This window comes from Labeo rohita, chromosome 7, assembly GCF_022985175.1.
Source record: "Labeo rohita strain BAU-BD-2019 chromosome 7, IGBB_LRoh.1.0, whole genome shotgun sequence".
In the NCBI taxonomy this organism is placed as follows: domain Eukaryota; kingdom Metazoa; phylum Chordata; class Actinopteri; order Cypriniformes; family Cyprinidae; genus Labeo; species Labeo rohita.
Genome location: NC_066875.1, coordinates 3,805,178 through 3,822,636, shown reverse-complemented (window position 1 = coordinate 3,822,636; position 17,459 = coordinate 3,805,178). Strand labels below are relative to the sequence as shown.

Genomic DNA, 17,459 nt, shown 5'->3' with positions numbered 1-17,459 from the left:
AAAACTTGGAGAGAAGGTTATATTCTTATGTCATGGGAAGGAGCAATAATTCTACTGTTTCTTAAACCATGGAAGAAACCAGGAAATTTAGACTATTATAGACTGAACTATAGAACAAACGGATGAATCTTTTCAGTCTTTACAACTGTGTAATGAAATTTTAAACAAATAGGACAAAATTAGTAAAACAGGAAACAAAACTTTTTACCATCAGTAACAGAATTAAACAAATAACTGTGATCAGACCTATTCTATTCAAAATTATGATTAATGTTTAGATGACGTAGATTCAATGATCTGGAAAGGAGGCAAAAATATTAAGCATGTTGATGCTTAATCTAAGAAATAAAAAAAAATGTTGGAAATTGGTCTTACAAATGGGTTTATCAGTTATGAAATGAGATTGGGGTCTAATTATGAAAATATATAAATGTATTATGAAAATATGGGAGGAGTTAAAGAATGATATTAAATATTTGATATTATGGTTGGACAAAAATATATAGTAGATTACAAAAGCTTATAGAACGCTATAGAACATATTGAAACTAAAAGGGAATGTACTACTGAGTATTGATGAGATTTATGATATATTATGGATATATGATATATGGAGCTGCAAACAATTCAAATTTAGAGAAATTAAACAAAAAAATGCAATACAAAGTTTACACTAAGTGTGAGGGCAATAAAAACTACTCCAATTAATGCACTATTGGTAGAAAATAATGAAATACCAATAGATTTAATTTGAACCAACTTACTTTGACCATTTTGGTTATGACTGCAAGGTTAGACAAGAAAATCTTGATGTAACTCCTGGGAATTTTGAAAAATATATAAAAAGGATTTAGAAGAATGGGCGAACAATAAGCTGTCTAAAAATCTTTTAAACATAAAAATAAGTTATACAATACATCGACAAATAGTGCATTGCCAAAAGATTTGGTTTACAGATAATAAAGGTAGAGTATATGTTACTACAATATTCAAAAATCAAAGACAAAACATTTAGAAATAGAAACAGAAGAGAAGAAAACATTTGTGCAAAGAGGTTATTAGGGCACACAAGTCAAAACAACACATTTCTCATGAATAATATAGAAACTTTAATTTTCCATAAAGCTGCTTTGCAATGATTTGTATCCTTAAAAGCGTTATCCAAATAAATTCCAATTAAAAATTGAACTGATAAGTAAAATACAGATATATGTAAATATAAAGAAAATGCAGAGCACGTACTAAAATCAGGAAATAATCAATTATAAGGGCATTAATTAGGCTACATTTTTATATGATACCGGTCTTGTTAGGAAACTACAAGTCGAGATCAATGAAGAAATGATTTGACACACTCCAATATCATAGGTGGCGGTATGCAGCTTTTACGACATTCTGCAACCATGGTTGCCAAGTCCGCGTTTTTTCCACGGTAGTGGGCTACATTTAAACTATTGCCGTGGGCTGATTAGGCTATCCCCCGTGGGTTAAAGGGTTGAAATATTGCAGAAGTTACATTAGTAATGATATGTTTGTATTTAAACATTTTGCATTCTACTGCGTTAGATGTTAAGTTTTGTCACTGGTAGGAAGCCTTTGAGCTGTGTTTATGATCAAAGTGCATAACAGAGACTGTAAAATATGTAGTTTAGGTATGGAAATTACATATTTTGAGTTTTGATATTTGGGATATGGTCATAGCACTACTTTAGGCTGTTTCTCACTTGCCCTCGGGCTAGTTTTGTGCCGCAGACCTGGCAACCCTGTCTGTAACCCGCCAAAAAACTAAAAGAAGAAGAAGTTTCGCGGGAATAATAAAAGGTGCATTTGTTTTTAACTTGAGCTTAGAATTGAATAGAATCTTTAGCTGAAGAAAATGTCCAGCACCGCGGTGGAACTGACAAATGGGCATTGCACTGAGGCAGAAAACAAGACAGAAGATGCAAGTGGAAGAAAAAAGGACTTCTCTCTGTTTTGTGACGAGCGCGGTTATTTGAATCTGGTCGAGTTCATCCTGCAGAACGGCGTGAGGAAAGGCGACCGAACCGGGACGGGGGTGATTTCTGTGTTTGGGGCACAGGCGAGATACAGTCTCAGAGGTCAGTCTGATGTGGGACAGTGTATATATATATACAATATTCAAAAATCAAAGACAAAACTTTTAGAAATAGAAACAGAAGAGAAGAAAAAAAATGTGCAAAGAGTTTATTAGGACACACAAGTCAAAACAATACATTTCTCATGAATAATGTAGAAACTTTAATTTTCTGTAAAGCTACTTTGCAACGATTTGTATCCTGAAAAAGTGTGACAGACAGCTTCATGAACATGAACAGCACTGCATTTCACTAAACGCTATTATAGTGCAATGTAAGTTTACCAGGAAACCAGATAACAAAGCAGGAAAAAAAGTGAATCACTAACAAATGCAAATAAAACATAAACTTAAGTAAAATGCAACAAATGCAAGATGTGGTTTCTTGGTAGTATGATGTTAAAATAAAGGCATCTCAAAGGAATAGTTCAACCAAAAATGAAAATTGCTTAAAATGTACTCACCCTCAGGCCATCCATCATGTAGATGAGTTGGTTTCTTAATTATATTTGGAGAAATGTAGCATTATATCACTTGCTCACCAATGGAACCACTGCAGTGAATGGGTGCCGTCAGAATGAGAGTCCAAACAGCTGATTAAAAACATCACAATAATCTACAACACCACTCCAGCCCATCATTTAATGTGTGGTGAAGCAAAAATCTAACATCTAGCATTTAATTGTTTTAGGTAAAAAAAAAAATTTGTCGCTTCCAGCTAAAATGAGTCCATAATAACGCTGCCTCCAGTAAAAACTCAATCCTCTGTTGTCCTCTCACATCAAAATTTATTTGCATATTTGTTTAGGGCTGTTTTGGTTTGTAAACGATGCTGTGCAGATTTCTCTCCTGGTTCAGATTAGATGACTTTTTCACTGAAGAAAGCAATTTTATAGATAAACGATTTGTATTTTAGCCAAAAGCAATGTGTTTTTTTGTTTTTTAATAAAAATCAACTGCCTGTTCACAGACCAGTTTCCTTTGCTGACGACCAAAAGGGTTTTCTGGAAAGGCATATTGGAGGAGCTGCTGTGGTTTATCAAGGTAGGAAAATATCCCGTACTATTGGTTTTATTTCTGTTTGTAGCTTTTTCTAAATGTTATAGAAAGTTGAATTAGTTGCATTTTTTTTTAATTGATTTTAGGGTTCAACCAATGCCAAAGAGCTGTCAGAGAAGGGAGTGAGAATCTGGGATGCTAACGGCTCCAGGGATTTTCTGGATAAGAATGGTTTTACTGATCGGGAGGAAGGAGATCTGGGTCCGGTGTATGGATTTCAGTGGAGACACTTTGGAGCTGAATACAAAGACATGCACACTGGTAAATGTCCTGCTTTATATACAGGCAGTTGGCATGACACATAATACTGTAGCAGTAATGTGCTTTACTGTCGGATACATGGGTAACTGAGCATATTGTGTAGGACAGACGTGCCTGAGGTTTTACATGCAGTCTTTGTTAATTAAAAAATTCCTTGGGAAATTGATAAATTTGAAAGCTGTTTCAAACACTTCTCTTAATGCATGTATGGGAAGACTTTGTGTCTAAGCTCGGCTATGATTTCATCTCTTTATGTAGATTACTCTGGGCAAGGTGTTGACCAGTTACAGAAAGTGATCAACACCATCAAGTCAAACCCAGAAGACCGGAGGATCATCATGTGCGCTTGGAATCCCAAAGGTCTCGATCAAATCAATAACTCTTTTAGTGTTGATTCAATCAAATTAGCAACTAGTATTATGTATGTATTATGATCATATTTATTAATGTTTTAGGTTGGATTTATTTATGTTATGTTTTTAGTAAAGTTTTAGCAAATGTATGTGTTTATGTCATTTTGATTAGTTTAAATAGTGAATATTTTTTTCTAATTTATTTTTATTCAATTTAAGGCTAATTTTAGTATTTAAACATTTTCTAATTTTTACATTTTAAAACTTTTTTTTTTTTTCAGTGTTATATCAGTTACCAAAAACATTAAGTTTATTTCAGTAACAATAAAAAAAACAATAGCAGTTTAGTTTTAGCAATTTTAATACTTAAAATGTCTCATTTAGTTGCAAAGTTTTCTTTTTTGTTACTTTTATTTTCTTTTAAGCTTTTTATCTAATATTTATATTTTATTTCATCTTTATTTAAATTACCAAAACTATTTTTGCATTTAAATAAACAAAAGCAATTTAGTTTTAGCAATTTTAGCATTTCAACTTATTTAAGTTTAAAAATTAAAGTTTTTCATTTGATATTTTATTTCACCAGTATTTCAATTACTCAAAACATTTGTAAAAGTATATTTAAAAATTAATTAAAAATTAATTAAATATGTAAAAATATAAAGTAAAAATAGTTCTCCTTATTACCACAACTTAAATATTTATGCATGATGACCAGTGTTGGAGAAAAATACTTTTAAAAGTAATGCATTACAATTTTGCGTTACTCCCTGAAAAAGTAAGTAATTACTTAGTTACTAAGTTGCTTAGTTAGTTTTTATGGAAAGTGATGCGTTACGTTGCTTTTGCGTTACTTTTTAAATCTGGGCAGGGCTTGCTTCTTTGTTTTTAATATAAAACAATTCTAATGTAAAAGCCCTTTTATACCAGGCTGACAGAAAAGTGCATTTATGCAGGAGATCACTCTTCAGTTATAAAAAAGCACAAATGTTAGTTTATCTAAAGTAATTTTTGCTTATTAGTATGGTTGAATTGCATCATCGAAGGTCAGCAGCAAAGACACTGGTTAATAAAATGGGATTAAATACATAAACAATATTTGTTTTATTAAACATATTTAATTATTTCAGGTTTGCATCATATTCTGAGTTTGCATTTCACTGTTTTTATTAATTTTGAGGAATACTGAGTCTGTTGTTTTGTGAGTGAGATGAATTAATGTATGTTCACATTAAGTCTAGAATACAGTAACATCATTTTTACTCCTAATTTCCAGACAGGAGATTTGTCAATCAATAAACAGGGAAAAAAGTAACTGGCGTTACTTATTTGAAAAAGTAACTCAGATATTTTCTTAGAAATTCAAAAGTAATGTGTTACTTTACTAGTTAATTAAAAAGTAATATTATTACGTAACTCGCATTACTTGTAATGCGTTACCCCCAACACTGATGATGACAGACTAATTTTATACTTGAATTTTATTGTCAGATCTCCCTCTGATGGCGTTGCCCCCGTGCCATGCGTTGTGTCAGTTTTACGTGTCAGACGGTGAGCTGTCGTGTCAGCTGTACCAGCGCTCTGGTGATATCGGTCTGGGTGTGCCATTCAACATCGCCAGCTACGCACTACTGACCTACATGATCGCCCACATCACTGGACTCAAGGTGAACACAATTCTCAGTCTGATGATTTAATAAGTTATACAGTATAGTGAAATTTATACATAAATAATTAACATAAGAATGCAGCAATTGACAAAAACAAGTAATCTGGACAGCCATGTTATAAGTTGTTTATTAGACTTCAATATGGAATTTTAGGTTTGTGTAGCCAGTAAATAAAAAAAATATATTATCTATTATATACTTGTCTAATTTTTGTTATTTCAAGTATAACAAAAGTTATTTGTGCTGTATGGTCTCATAACAAACCTTTTAAAATTTTCGGTCAATTTTGATAGACTAACCAAACTAGAACTCATTTTGTACTCATCTTTTGTTATTATTTATTTCCTTGTAGCCTGGGGATTTTGTGCACACATTAGGTGATGCCCACATCTACACCAATCACATCGAGCCGTTGAAAGAGCAGGTATGTTGCATAAATTCAGTACAGTTAATCTATATGCATTATTTCCATAGGTGTTTTTGAATAAGAATTTCATTGTTTGTTAAATTATATCACCATCACCCATCAATACTGTCCAGTTAAATTTCAGATTCAAAGTATAAATACGCCTACATATTTTGCAATAGGTATGTAAGGAAAGTATGTTTCTAACTCATGTCCTGTACTCACAGATTCAGCGAGAGCCACGTCCATTCCCCAAACTCAGGATCAAACGCAAAGTTGAACGAATCAATGATTTCCAAGCAGAGGATTTTGAGATCTACGACTATAATCCCCATCCTGTCATCAAAATGCAAATGGCTGTTTAGACCTTATAAACATTTAAAAAAAATAAATAAATACTTTTTTAGAATTTAAAAAAATTAATGTGACCTTTTGTACATATATTAATAGGAGTCGTCTTGATGTTCATTAAAATAACATGTATTCTCCGTTAGGACCAACTTAATGTTTCATTTGAAGTGAAAAATGATGTGGCTGAAATATCAAACTACATTTGTGCATTTAACTTATCAATTAACATTTGACTTGGAATCAGCAGTGCCCAAATTTACAGTCTGGATACAGCTGAATCTGCAAATGTCATCCTGCGAATCAAACCTTGACTTTAAATATAGTCAAATTGAGCAAATGCTTCATACATAAAACATGCTAAGCAAATGATTTTTGTTAACATCTGTGCATGATTATAATAGAAACCAAACATATGCAAGCCTAAACAACAGACACACGTGGTAAGCTGTTGGTCAGTGTTGTTCACACTTAACTTTTTTGCTCCTCTGTCATGTTAAGACAGTATTTGAGCCTTTTTAAAACTGTAATTAAAACAGTTTTAAGACTAAATGCCTTCTTTTCAACATGTGTACTTTTGTGATCAAAGGGTGCTTTATGAACAAATGTGTTTTAACTGTTAAATTAATTGCTTAGGGTTTTTTTAACCTCTGCTTTTCTGCCCCCTTTTGGCCATTTCCAGTATATCTGAAAAAAGCTCATATATGACAGTGCTATGCTATTCTTGATGTCCTAATCATTATATATCTGAAATCAACACAGCTGATTGACTTTGCAGGATGCTAGGCAAATGTTTGTATAAATATAAATGTAATGCTAAAAATTCCCCACATTTAAAAGATACATATACTCAAGTACTTTCAAGACTTCATGTACATTCAAATGACCAAGTAAACTACTTACTGATAGATTGGCCCAGAAAAAGCAGTCATTCAGTACTATAATACCAGCTGATATGATGACTCCAGACCCTTGCTACTGCCACATCACACAAGTGAAAGTGAAAACTATGACCTGGTTTAGTAAGTTGCCTGATTTGGATAATAAAGCTTTAGATAATTCAAAATACAGCAGCTAGAGTGACAAGAAATAAGAACAGACAATTTTATCCTCTCTTCATCGGCTGCATGTCAGGTTTGAAAGCTTTGAATGGTGTTATAATCCATCATAGTCAATAGATGATCAGAAAACTCCAGCCTGTTAATATTTTCTATTGCAGAATATCAAAATCAGAAAATGGGTAGATCCTTATTTGGCTCCTAAATAATAATGGATAATAAATGGTTATTGCTTTGTAATTGCTATGAATAGTTAAATTGTGTAATCAAATTGCTATAAACTGTACAAAGCCTTATAGATTTTATAATCCTCCATATCACTGCATATAAAAAATTAAGCCCAATTCACAACTACATATGTGACCCTGGACCACCAAACTAGTCTTAAGTCGCTGGGGTATATTTGTAGCAATAGCCAACAATACATTGTATGGGTCAAAATGATTGATTTTTCTTTTATGCCAAAAATCATTAGGATATTAAGTAAAGGTCATGTTCCATGAAGATATTTTGTAAAATTCCTACGGTAAATATATATCCAAACTTAATTTTTGATTTAAAATATATTCATTGTTAAGAACTTCATTTGGACAACTTTAAAGGTGATTTTCTCAATATTTAGATTTTTTTGCACCATCAGATTCCAGATTTTTACATATTTATTCAGTTTTCTGGTGATGTATAAATCTCAGTTTCAAAAAATTGACCCTTATGACTGGTTTTGTGAACCAGGGTCACATATAATTTATACGCATACAAAAAAATTTTACATCTCAGTTTGATTGACCGCTTTGAAACACTGTTGACTTGCCTTTTGTTGCACTGAGTTCCTACTTTGGGGTCTGTTAATTTATTATAGTAAATATAAATAGTTAATTTTTAATTTTATTTAGGAAGTACTCTTACTCATTTTGAATCATTTGACATTTATGTGATATTTAAGCACAGGGATGTACACATGCATGAAACCAAGAGAAGGAAGATGTTAATTGTCTCAGAGCACGTGGAATGCAAATATACTTTTAATTTGAACAAAATTGCGTGACTATTTGCTGAAACAAGTTGCACGCATGTTTACAGTGTAGTATGTTATGCACACTTCCTCATGCATAAAATGTCATAGTTGCCTCATAAAGAACACAGACACAAGCATATTTGACTAATTAAGGCAAACAGAGACATATGCTCAGATGAGCCATAAAAGCAAACAGGTTATTGGACGGGACAAAACTGGATGGGTTATGACTCTGAACCTGTCTGATGCAGTATTATTAATTTACGTAACGTACATAACGTAACGTCTGTCTGTCTGTGTGTGTGTGTATTTAGCGCTGACCTTAGAGGTTTGTGCAACATACTGTAAGCATAATTCTTTTAGGGGATTTCTTTGGAGTTTCCAGAATTTATGTAATTTTTTTTGTGTGTGCACGTTTCAAAATGTTCATCACAGTCCAGCTTTTATCCAGTTAATATAGAACTTGCTAATTAAAATTTGGCTAATGTTCTGGCAAGGTTCTCTCAAAGTTATGAACAACATTTTATTTGACAGTCTACTTTAGACAATCTACTAAGCAACTTTGCAACTACATGTCAATTAACTTTCATTAGCGTATTAGTGGACTTTTAAGGTTAGTAGCATAACTTGACAAGAACTTGCAATGTTACTAATAATTTGTAGAATGTCTGTTGGGGAATCATCAAAACAAAATGCTATCTACTACTACTACTAATGATTGGTTGTTGCATGTAGTTTTATTCAAAGCTGTCTGCTCTTTAAAGGAGAAGTCCACTTCCAGAACAACGATTTACAGATAATGTTGTCATCCAAGATGTTCATGTCTTTCTTTCTTCAGTTGTAAGGATATTATGTTTTTTGAGGAAAACATTTATGCATTTTTCTCCATGTAATGAACTGATATGGTGCCCTGAGTTTGAACTTCCAAAATGCAGTTTAAATGCAGCTTCAAATGATCCCAAATGCAGCTGTAAACGATCAAAGGCCGAGGAAGAAGGGTCTTATCTAGCATAATGATCAGTTATTTTTAAAAAAAAAAAAAAAAAAAAAAAACAATTTATATACTTTTCAATGTCAAACGCTCGTCTTGTTTTGCTCTCTCTGAACTCTGTGTATTCTGCCTCAGGACATTTAGGGTATGCTGAAAAACTCCCATCTCATGTTCTCCCTCAACTTCAAAATCTCCCTATATCGCTGTTTTACCTTTTTTGTTGAGGGTGTTTGATCTTCTATGCATATTCACTTTGCAAAGACTGTGTCGGTACTTCTGCAGTGATGTAGGATGATTTTGAAATTATTTTTGAAGTTGAGGGAGAAAATACGATTGGAGTTTTTTGACATACCCTAACTGTCTTGAGCCAGAATACACAGAGCTCAGGCAGAGCAAGACAAGACGAGCGTTTGAGATTAAAAAGTATTTAAATTTTTTAAAAATGAAAATAACCGATCGTTTTGCTAGATAAGACACTTCTTTCTGCGCTGGGATCGTTTACAACCGCATTTGGGATCGTCTGAAGCCGCATTTAAACTGCATTTTGGAAGTTCAAAATCGGGGCACCATATCAGTCCATTATATGGAGAAAAATCCTGAAATGTTTTCCTCAAAAAACACAATTTCTTTACGACTGAAGAGAGAAAGACATGAACATCTTGGATGACAAGGGGGTGCATACATTACCTGTAAATTGTTGTTCTGGAAGTGGACTTCTCCTTTAATAATGTCCTCTGAAAAATGTATACATCCTTCATGGAATGTTTTTCAGTTGGATGATTGTATTTACATATTAATTACTTGTTTCTGAATGTTCAGAAAAAAGTAACGTTCCCAAAATGTTTGCAAAATATATATATATATATATATAAATAAAAAAAAAAAAATAAATAAATAAATAAATAAATATATATATATATATATATAAATAAAAAAAAAACATTCAGAAAACATCTAGGAATAATTAGTGTTGTGCATGGATTAATCACATCCAAAATAAAAGTTTTGTTTACATAATATATCTGTGTGTTGTGTATGTTTATTATATGTACATATAATAAATACATATCCACGGCTATATTTAGGGAAAATGTTTAAATATTAAATATACTTATATATAATATTAATGTGTAAATACATGTAAATATTATCAATATATATACTGTATGTGTGTATTTATATACATAATCAATTTAAACAGGATACACGCATATATTATGTAAACAAAAGCTTGTTTTGAATGCAGTTAATCGCGATTAATCGTTGCACTCACTAGAAATATAATGTTTTCGCTTCTTAATGGGAACGTTAGCAAAGCATTCCTGAAATTTCCAAATTTGCTATTCTGTGTCTAGATATTGTCTTTTTAAGTAGCCTACTTGGAGCTCTTTCTGATTTCTGCCTACAGAAAATATTGACTTAAAGGTATTTTTACTGCTGCATGAAGTTAAACGTCTACAACGTGTTTATTCAAATATCGCTTCTAATCCACATTATCTGCCATAAGGAACTGTCCGACTTGACGGCTCCGTTTTTAATTACTCCCCCGATTTCAGGACGCAATTAAAATGTTAACTCCAAAGGTAGATAAGTACAAAATGAACTTTTATTGATAAGATGTTTCCTCTGAGTTTATTTAGGGAGTTGAAGCTTCTCCACTGAAGGCCATTAAAATCGACCTCTCGCCTCCTTAAATTACGTTGGTAAAGATGAAACGGGTTGAAAATGACGCATTTAAACGCGCCTGGGAGTTGTCTCTCCTCTTTACGTGCGGTTCATGAAAATGGCAGGGAAAATGTTAGTGACTCACTCGCACATTCTGACACAGCTCTCTATCTCTCCACAGTTTCTCAAACCAGCCCTGGTTTAGGATCTGAAGAGACTGAGTTGCCAAATATTTCTAGGACACACAAAAACAAGTTTAAAATAACCTGAATATGTCTAAATGCTTTATAAAATATCGCAACTCGCAACCGCGTTTCCCAAAGGATTGTAGAAACTATCGCCACGAATCATCGTGGAATACGGACTGTTTCCCAAAAGCATCCTAGTAAGAAGTGCTTTAAGGAAGGAGACATGCAACCACCTGCAGGACAACAGCATAATTACATCTAAACGTAATACAGTTATGATTGAAATATTCGAATACTTTTACCCTATATCCACCTTTTTCTTCAACGCGGAAGTAAGCCTATGGGCGAAACTTCCGGTTTATTAGCCGCGATAGGGAAATAACTAGAAAAATAACAACATGCAGTCTGGTAAAACTGTTTGCACTACAAACCAGCGTGCTCATAATTAAGATATTACATTAAAATAATATGGCAAGACACATATGTGCAATATCAAGCAGCAAAACCAGCTGTTTTGTACAGCTAAAAATAGCCAGGCGCAGATGAGACCGGAAGCCAGACCCATAAAATTTACAGATCGCGGCGCCCACTCTTATGGGAAGAAAGAAGAAGGAAAAGATGTGAATTAATATTCTGTTTTTATTTAATTCCTTAGAATGAATAAAATAAGGAAATTCAATTATTTTTAAGTGGGAAATGTTCCTACGCCATGCTAGAAAAAAATCACGGGGAAACATGTTAATGATTTGACGTCAGCCCTTTTTGGGTCTTCTAATGCTAAATTTACACTGCACAGGTCGCAGTGGCATTTAGGCGTCTTTACAAAGGCAGTTTAATGGTGCTCAGCAATTGCACCTTCATGAGGTGGTTCAGAGCAGGCATAATTAGTCTGCTTTTATTTTAAGGACCAATTCTCACAGTTGCCTATAGCATGCAGCTGTTGGCTGTTGATTAGATCTTATTAAGCACATATTAATGCCTTATTATGACCATATTCTAAATCCCTAAATTTAACAAATACCTTACTTTCAACAAATAGTGAGTTTACTGAGGCAAAAGTCATAGTTATTAGTGAGAATTGGAGAATTTGACTAAATTGTGACTATTTTATCTGGACTATTTTATCTGGTACTCACTAGTTCTACAATTTTGAGAAACATGTTAAAAATGTATACAGATATGTTTAAGAAAGCTCTGAAAGCTAAAATCCATCATTCACTTTAACAATTAAAGTGTATTATAAAGTGCATAATCATTAAGTGTTTAATATAAGCTGAAGTGAAACATTTATTGATATTAAACAGTTTAAATTATTTATATGCACTATAGGTAAATATAACATTTATAAAAAAAAATGCTAAGATGCCCCACGATGATAGGAGGCTAATACCCCAAATTTGACTTATGCATTAAAAGAAAAATGTAAACATGCAGAATGTTTTCTGTTTGGGCTTAGGCTTAGGGGATGGAATGTATAGTTTGGACAGTATAAAAATCATTACGTCTATGGAAAGTCCCATAAAACATGGAAACCCAACTTATATTTGTGTCTGGAGGAAGGAAAAGTACTCTCCATAATAAGGGTGGATGACGTCGACACAGCCTCTTAAAGTGGGGAGTGAAAAGGGACCCGAAGAAAGGGCTGCAGGAATAAAACTCGCGATGCTATAATGAGAGATGAAGACAAATGATAACTCGTTTCATATCCGTTCGACTGTCATTACGGAGATCTAAGAAAAAATCCGTTCTGTGCTCATAAGGATAACAAAGTGACGCGTAGAAAAGTTTAAAGAGCAGACTAGGAGAGATAGGGAGAGGGTGTGAGAGAGAGAGCCAGAGATTTTTCATCTCATTGTCGTTGCAGCCTCTACCGGACCGCATTCGTCCGCTGCCGTAGGTATGTGAACCGGTAGCTTCTATTCTATGTACAATAATTCAGTTTGGGATAAAAGTGGGCTGTTTTGAGAGTAGTTGTACTTGAAGCACCATTTTAGTGCTGATCTCAGTGACACCTGATGCTGCCATTATAGTGTTTTAAATAACTCTCTGTTCTAACTTATACATTTCTTCTGCAGAATGATGACGAGCAGCAAAACTACTCTTGCTTTCCTCATCTACGGGCTCCTGGTACAATGCAACGTGTGCTCTCCATTGAGCTATCCGAACATCAGGTACGAAAACTTTACACCCATCTGACCTAACGCTCGGTAAGGATTTGGATTTTGTGGGTTTCGAGTAGTCTGTAGTTGGACGGTGAAACAGGATTTAGGACTATTAAATAAAACATGCATGCGTTTTATTGACAAGTGTCCGATCACAAACATTTGAATAGATGTCTTGTTTTGTTGGCCTTGTATCTAATAAGAAATAAAAACAAGTAATATATAGGCTACTCATGACGTGTTTAATTGCTTACCATTCTTACAAAGGTTACAAAAAGCGGTTTTCGAACTATTTGGGGTTTAAAAGAACCATTTTTGAAAAACATTCTAATATTCTGTAAAAGAACATGTTTTAAACTAAACGTTCCAGCCAATAAAGAATGCTAATATTTTTAAAAGGGCGTTGTTTCGAACGAACCATTGAAAAGTCTAAACAGTGAACGCGCTTTGATTAAAAAAGTAATGGATTAATTTTTATGACATGGTTTTATTACGATCTTAAAATCATTTTGGAAGACACTGATGTTGTAAAGCAAGAACAATTTCCATAAAACGCTTATTAGGGCAAACTAAAGTTAAAAGTAATTTGACAAAAATGCCGTTACTATTGTAAATATTTTAGCCATAATATGCATTTTGGAGCACTTTTGGGCTAATTCACCTAACTTCACAGAAACAGCATGTGTTGGTTGGGCTAGCTACTTAAAAATGAAAGTACTTAATGCTTTGTTACAGAATGGAGACTGCAGGATTTGACGAGGAGGGAAACTCATTAACGGATCTAACCTTTGACAGTGACCAGATAACTATTCGAAGCTCTCCTTCAGTTACTGAAGACGCCTACACGTTATATAGCCCTCAATCAAAAAGGTGATCACACTTCTTTCTTTCCGATCTCCTATTCTATTTCTAGGCATTGCCAGATGTACCCGTTTGGTTATCAATGTGGTTGTTTTGGTTGCATTGCTCTGCTTGCTAAGACTAATCGAACCATTCGCCTGCTCAAAGAGACGTTTGATCAAATAGTTTTTTTTGTTGGAAATAGCGAAAATAGTGTTAAAACGACCGGACTGAAAAAGAGTGATATTACAAATTAGGTACTATTGCCTTGTGTCAGCTGAAGCTGATCTCTCTTTTGACCACCACTGATAGGCTGTTGTACAATCTGTTTGGCATTTTGTCACCTAGAATGGAAAGGCACGCTGACGGGATGTTTAATAAAGCCTACAGGAAAGCGCTTGGTCAGTTATCAGCGCGGAAATACCTGCATACACTGATGGCAAAACGCGTGGGGTAGGAACAGTATTTCTTCTCTCCATCTCTGTTCTTCCCGCTCTCACCTTAATTTCACCTACATCTTTTTGTACATATGGTTTACATTTGCATGAATTTGGAGTTAGAGTGTCTTTTCCGTGTCCGATTCTCGACATTCTGAAAGAATATAAGGGGGCGTTCACACAGCGCGCGTTCTTGCTTTAAAAAAACGTTCGGTGGAGCGCAAAGGAATGGAACAATCCATAATTCCCGCGCCGCGTTTTTTCAAACGTGAAACCATTTTTTAAACCAAATTCGCATCCTGTGTGAACAGCCCCTAACTGTCACTTTTTTATACAACTTATTTTAATTTACATATCATAGAACGTAAAACCTATATGAAATACTTCTAAATGAAACGATTTTTAGCTACAAAAAGATGATTATGCATTTATAAACATATGTAGACTTAAAGTGTTTTTTTTTTTCAGAAACTTAGTGTCGACTGTTTCTGGAACAGAATGCTCTAGAATGCTTTTTGCTTTTTCTTCTAACGCAGAGGAGGAAGCACGATAGAGGATGAGAATGAGCCGCTCTCGAAGCGTCACTCGGACGGGGTTTTCACGGACAGCTACAGCCGCTACCGGAAGCAAATGGCCGTAAAGAAGTATCTGGCCGCGGTCCTTGGCAAAAGGTATAGACAGAGATATAGAAGCAAAGGACGGCGGCTCGCCTACTTGTAGCCTTTTTCAAATGCGTCTATCATTGTATATGTTGAGCTCTTGGAACAAGCTAGTCACTACTAAGACTACTATGAAGATGTGTCCTTTATAAACATGTATTTATGTATGAAGTGAAGACATTAAAACGAATATTTTGATAATAATATTGTTTTTCTTTTGTACTGAAGCACATGCAACGATCTTCCTTGTGGACCAGTCGTTTAGTTTTACCAATACTAACAATACTATTTATTTGTTTATTTATTCACTCATGTTTGTTTCAATATCTTGTCTATTCAATACACCAGTCTGAATATGAGTAAATAAATAGTCTGAAAGACAATCACTACATTGAATGATACCTTCCTTCTTTCACGCCTGACATTAAGAAAGAAGTTTTTTTATTTACAACAGCCCTGAAGACTTAGATTTGCACCAATTTCTACAAGACATAGACTTTGGTGTGCTCCCGGATGGGGATGAGATTGAGGCATTTTTGTTGGATTGGCTGAGACAGTTCCCTCCTGAATTTCCGGTGAGTTTTTAAGGCTCGACGCCATAATGCTTTTCTGAGGGCTCTCTCTCATCCCTTCCATGCTCTTTTACTCACGTGAAGCTCTTCCTACTTTCATCTGTGGCTTAGATCTCACAAGCCATTCAATACACTTTCCTTTCTTGCACAAACCTTTCTGTACCTTAACTTCACCATATATATGTATATATCTGAAAGAAATGAGCCCCTTCATGGCCTGCTCACAACAAAGACAATAAGTCCACACCACAACTATAACGATATCAACACAGAGGAACAATTTAATTGAAATCTTTAGACTTTAGCGAGCTTGAGCATTTAAAGTGGCAGATGACAAAACTACAGCTCGTTCCTATTGTGTTGGAGTGGACGATAATGTAGTTATCATTATATTTGTTTTTATAGTTACCATTTTTGGTGTGAACACACCTTTACTCTTCATGTAAATGTGAAATATGCATCTTCAAATGCCGTGATTCACAAAGATGATGTTTTCTAAAACAATGACCTTTACTTTTCACTTAGCATGCAGTTGTTCCTCTTTGAAATCTCACAAAAACTGAAGTCCAGATTACATTACAGTGGTATCAGACTTATAAATGTTTCTTTCTTTGTTCTCTTTTCACAATGTTCTGTCTTTCTCACATTGCCCACTTCTCATATCAGTGTCAAATGTCTGTTCTTTGTGTATGACCATAAAGCTGTTAATTATTGGAGACTTGTCTCTGCATCTTAAAGTTTTCTGTCTCATCTGTGGGTATGACATATAGATTTATTCTGTAATAATCCCTTTATGCATGCAAGACAAAGAATACGCAGAAAAACAAAATAAAAGGCAATATGTTTTGAGGTAAATCCAACTGGTAAAGTCATCCCTCCAACTTAAATCAGTGCTTAAGCTTGTTAGTGATATGTTTGCAAATGCATATTGGGATGTGTGTGCGTGTGAAAGGGCGAACGTGTGAAATCAATCTGTGTTTAATTCTGCATTCTCCTGCAGGCTTTGTGACACAGGAGGCAGCTAGCGGCTTGGGTGCCTTTGCTTCATCTTTAAAATGGCCACCAATTTCAGATGGCACATTAGTGGCCCTCCAAATGCTGCAATCACCTGCTCACACATCTCCTATTTCTCACATAACATAATTTGTTCAAATGCCACCTGGCTTTCCGGTTATTCAATTTAACTTCTCTATGCATAGTGTGTTGTAGCGATCTGTACGGCATTTATTAAACGTTCTCAGCCTTGAAATTCATTTTGTGTGCAGAGACTGGTAGTGCCCAAAGCCTTACATTAAGATAAATCTCTTGTGTCTTGTGTTGATCGTTAGTACAATAACACATGGGAACCGCACAAGGTCACCATTATATATGTAAGAAACAAAACAAAACAGAAAAAAAAACAACTGTGTTGTAATATTTGTATGAATAAATTTTTGTAAACAACAATTTCGTCTAATCTTTGATGATTATGAGGAAAGCAAAGTCCCCAATAACACAAATTAATTATAAATACATAAATAGTACAGTAAACATAACACACCTGCAAGTAATGCAAACATATGAAAAGATCACGTCTTCACAAACAAAATGTGATATACCATCAATACATATAAAGTTCAGAAAATGTATGTTGTCAAATAATTAAACAAATAATAAAAAGAAACACGATCTTAGAAAAAA

General features: G+C 34.1%; 2 protein-coding genes across 3 annotated transcripts; both read left to right on the top strand.

Annotated features, from left to right (window-relative positions):
- Positions 1-46: 46 nt before the first annotated feature.
- Positions 47-6,337, top strand: tyms (thymidylate synthetase). Its single transcript, XM_051116212.1, has 7 exons — positions 47-2,099; positions 3,066-3,139; positions 3,241-3,415; positions 3,674-3,775; positions 5,260-5,435; positions 5,791-5,862; positions 6,072-6,337. The coding sequence occupies exons 1-7, from the start codon at positions 1,877-1,879 to the stop codon at positions 6,207-6,209; spliced, it is 960 nt and encodes a 319-aa protein (XP_050972169.1). The 5' UTR covers positions 47-1,876; the 3' UTR covers positions 6,210-6,337.
- A 6,384-nt stretch (positions 6,338-12,721) lies between these two features.
- adcyap1a (adenylate cyclase activating polypeptide 1a) lies at positions 12,722-17,207 on the top strand. Of its 2 annotated transcripts, XM_051113898.1 has the most exons (7): positions 12,724-13,006; positions 13,185-13,280; positions 14,007-14,141; positions 14,460-14,564; positions 15,085-15,219; positions 15,662-15,782; positions 16,780-17,207. In XM_051113898.1, the coding sequence occupies exons 2-7, from the start codon at positions 13,186-13,188 to the stop codon at positions 16,786-16,788; spliced, it is 600 nt and encodes a 199-aa protein (XP_050969855.1). In that variant the 5' UTR covers positions 12,724-13,006; position 13,185; the 3' UTR covers positions 16,789-17,207. The 2 variants fall into 2 exon arrangements, with proteins under 2 accessions (XP_050969854.1, XP_050969855.1); XM_051113897.1 differs by lacking the exon at positions 16,780-17,207 and having other exon boundaries at positions 12,722-13,006; positions 15,662-15,809.
- Positions 17,208-17,459: the final 252 nt, after the last annotated feature.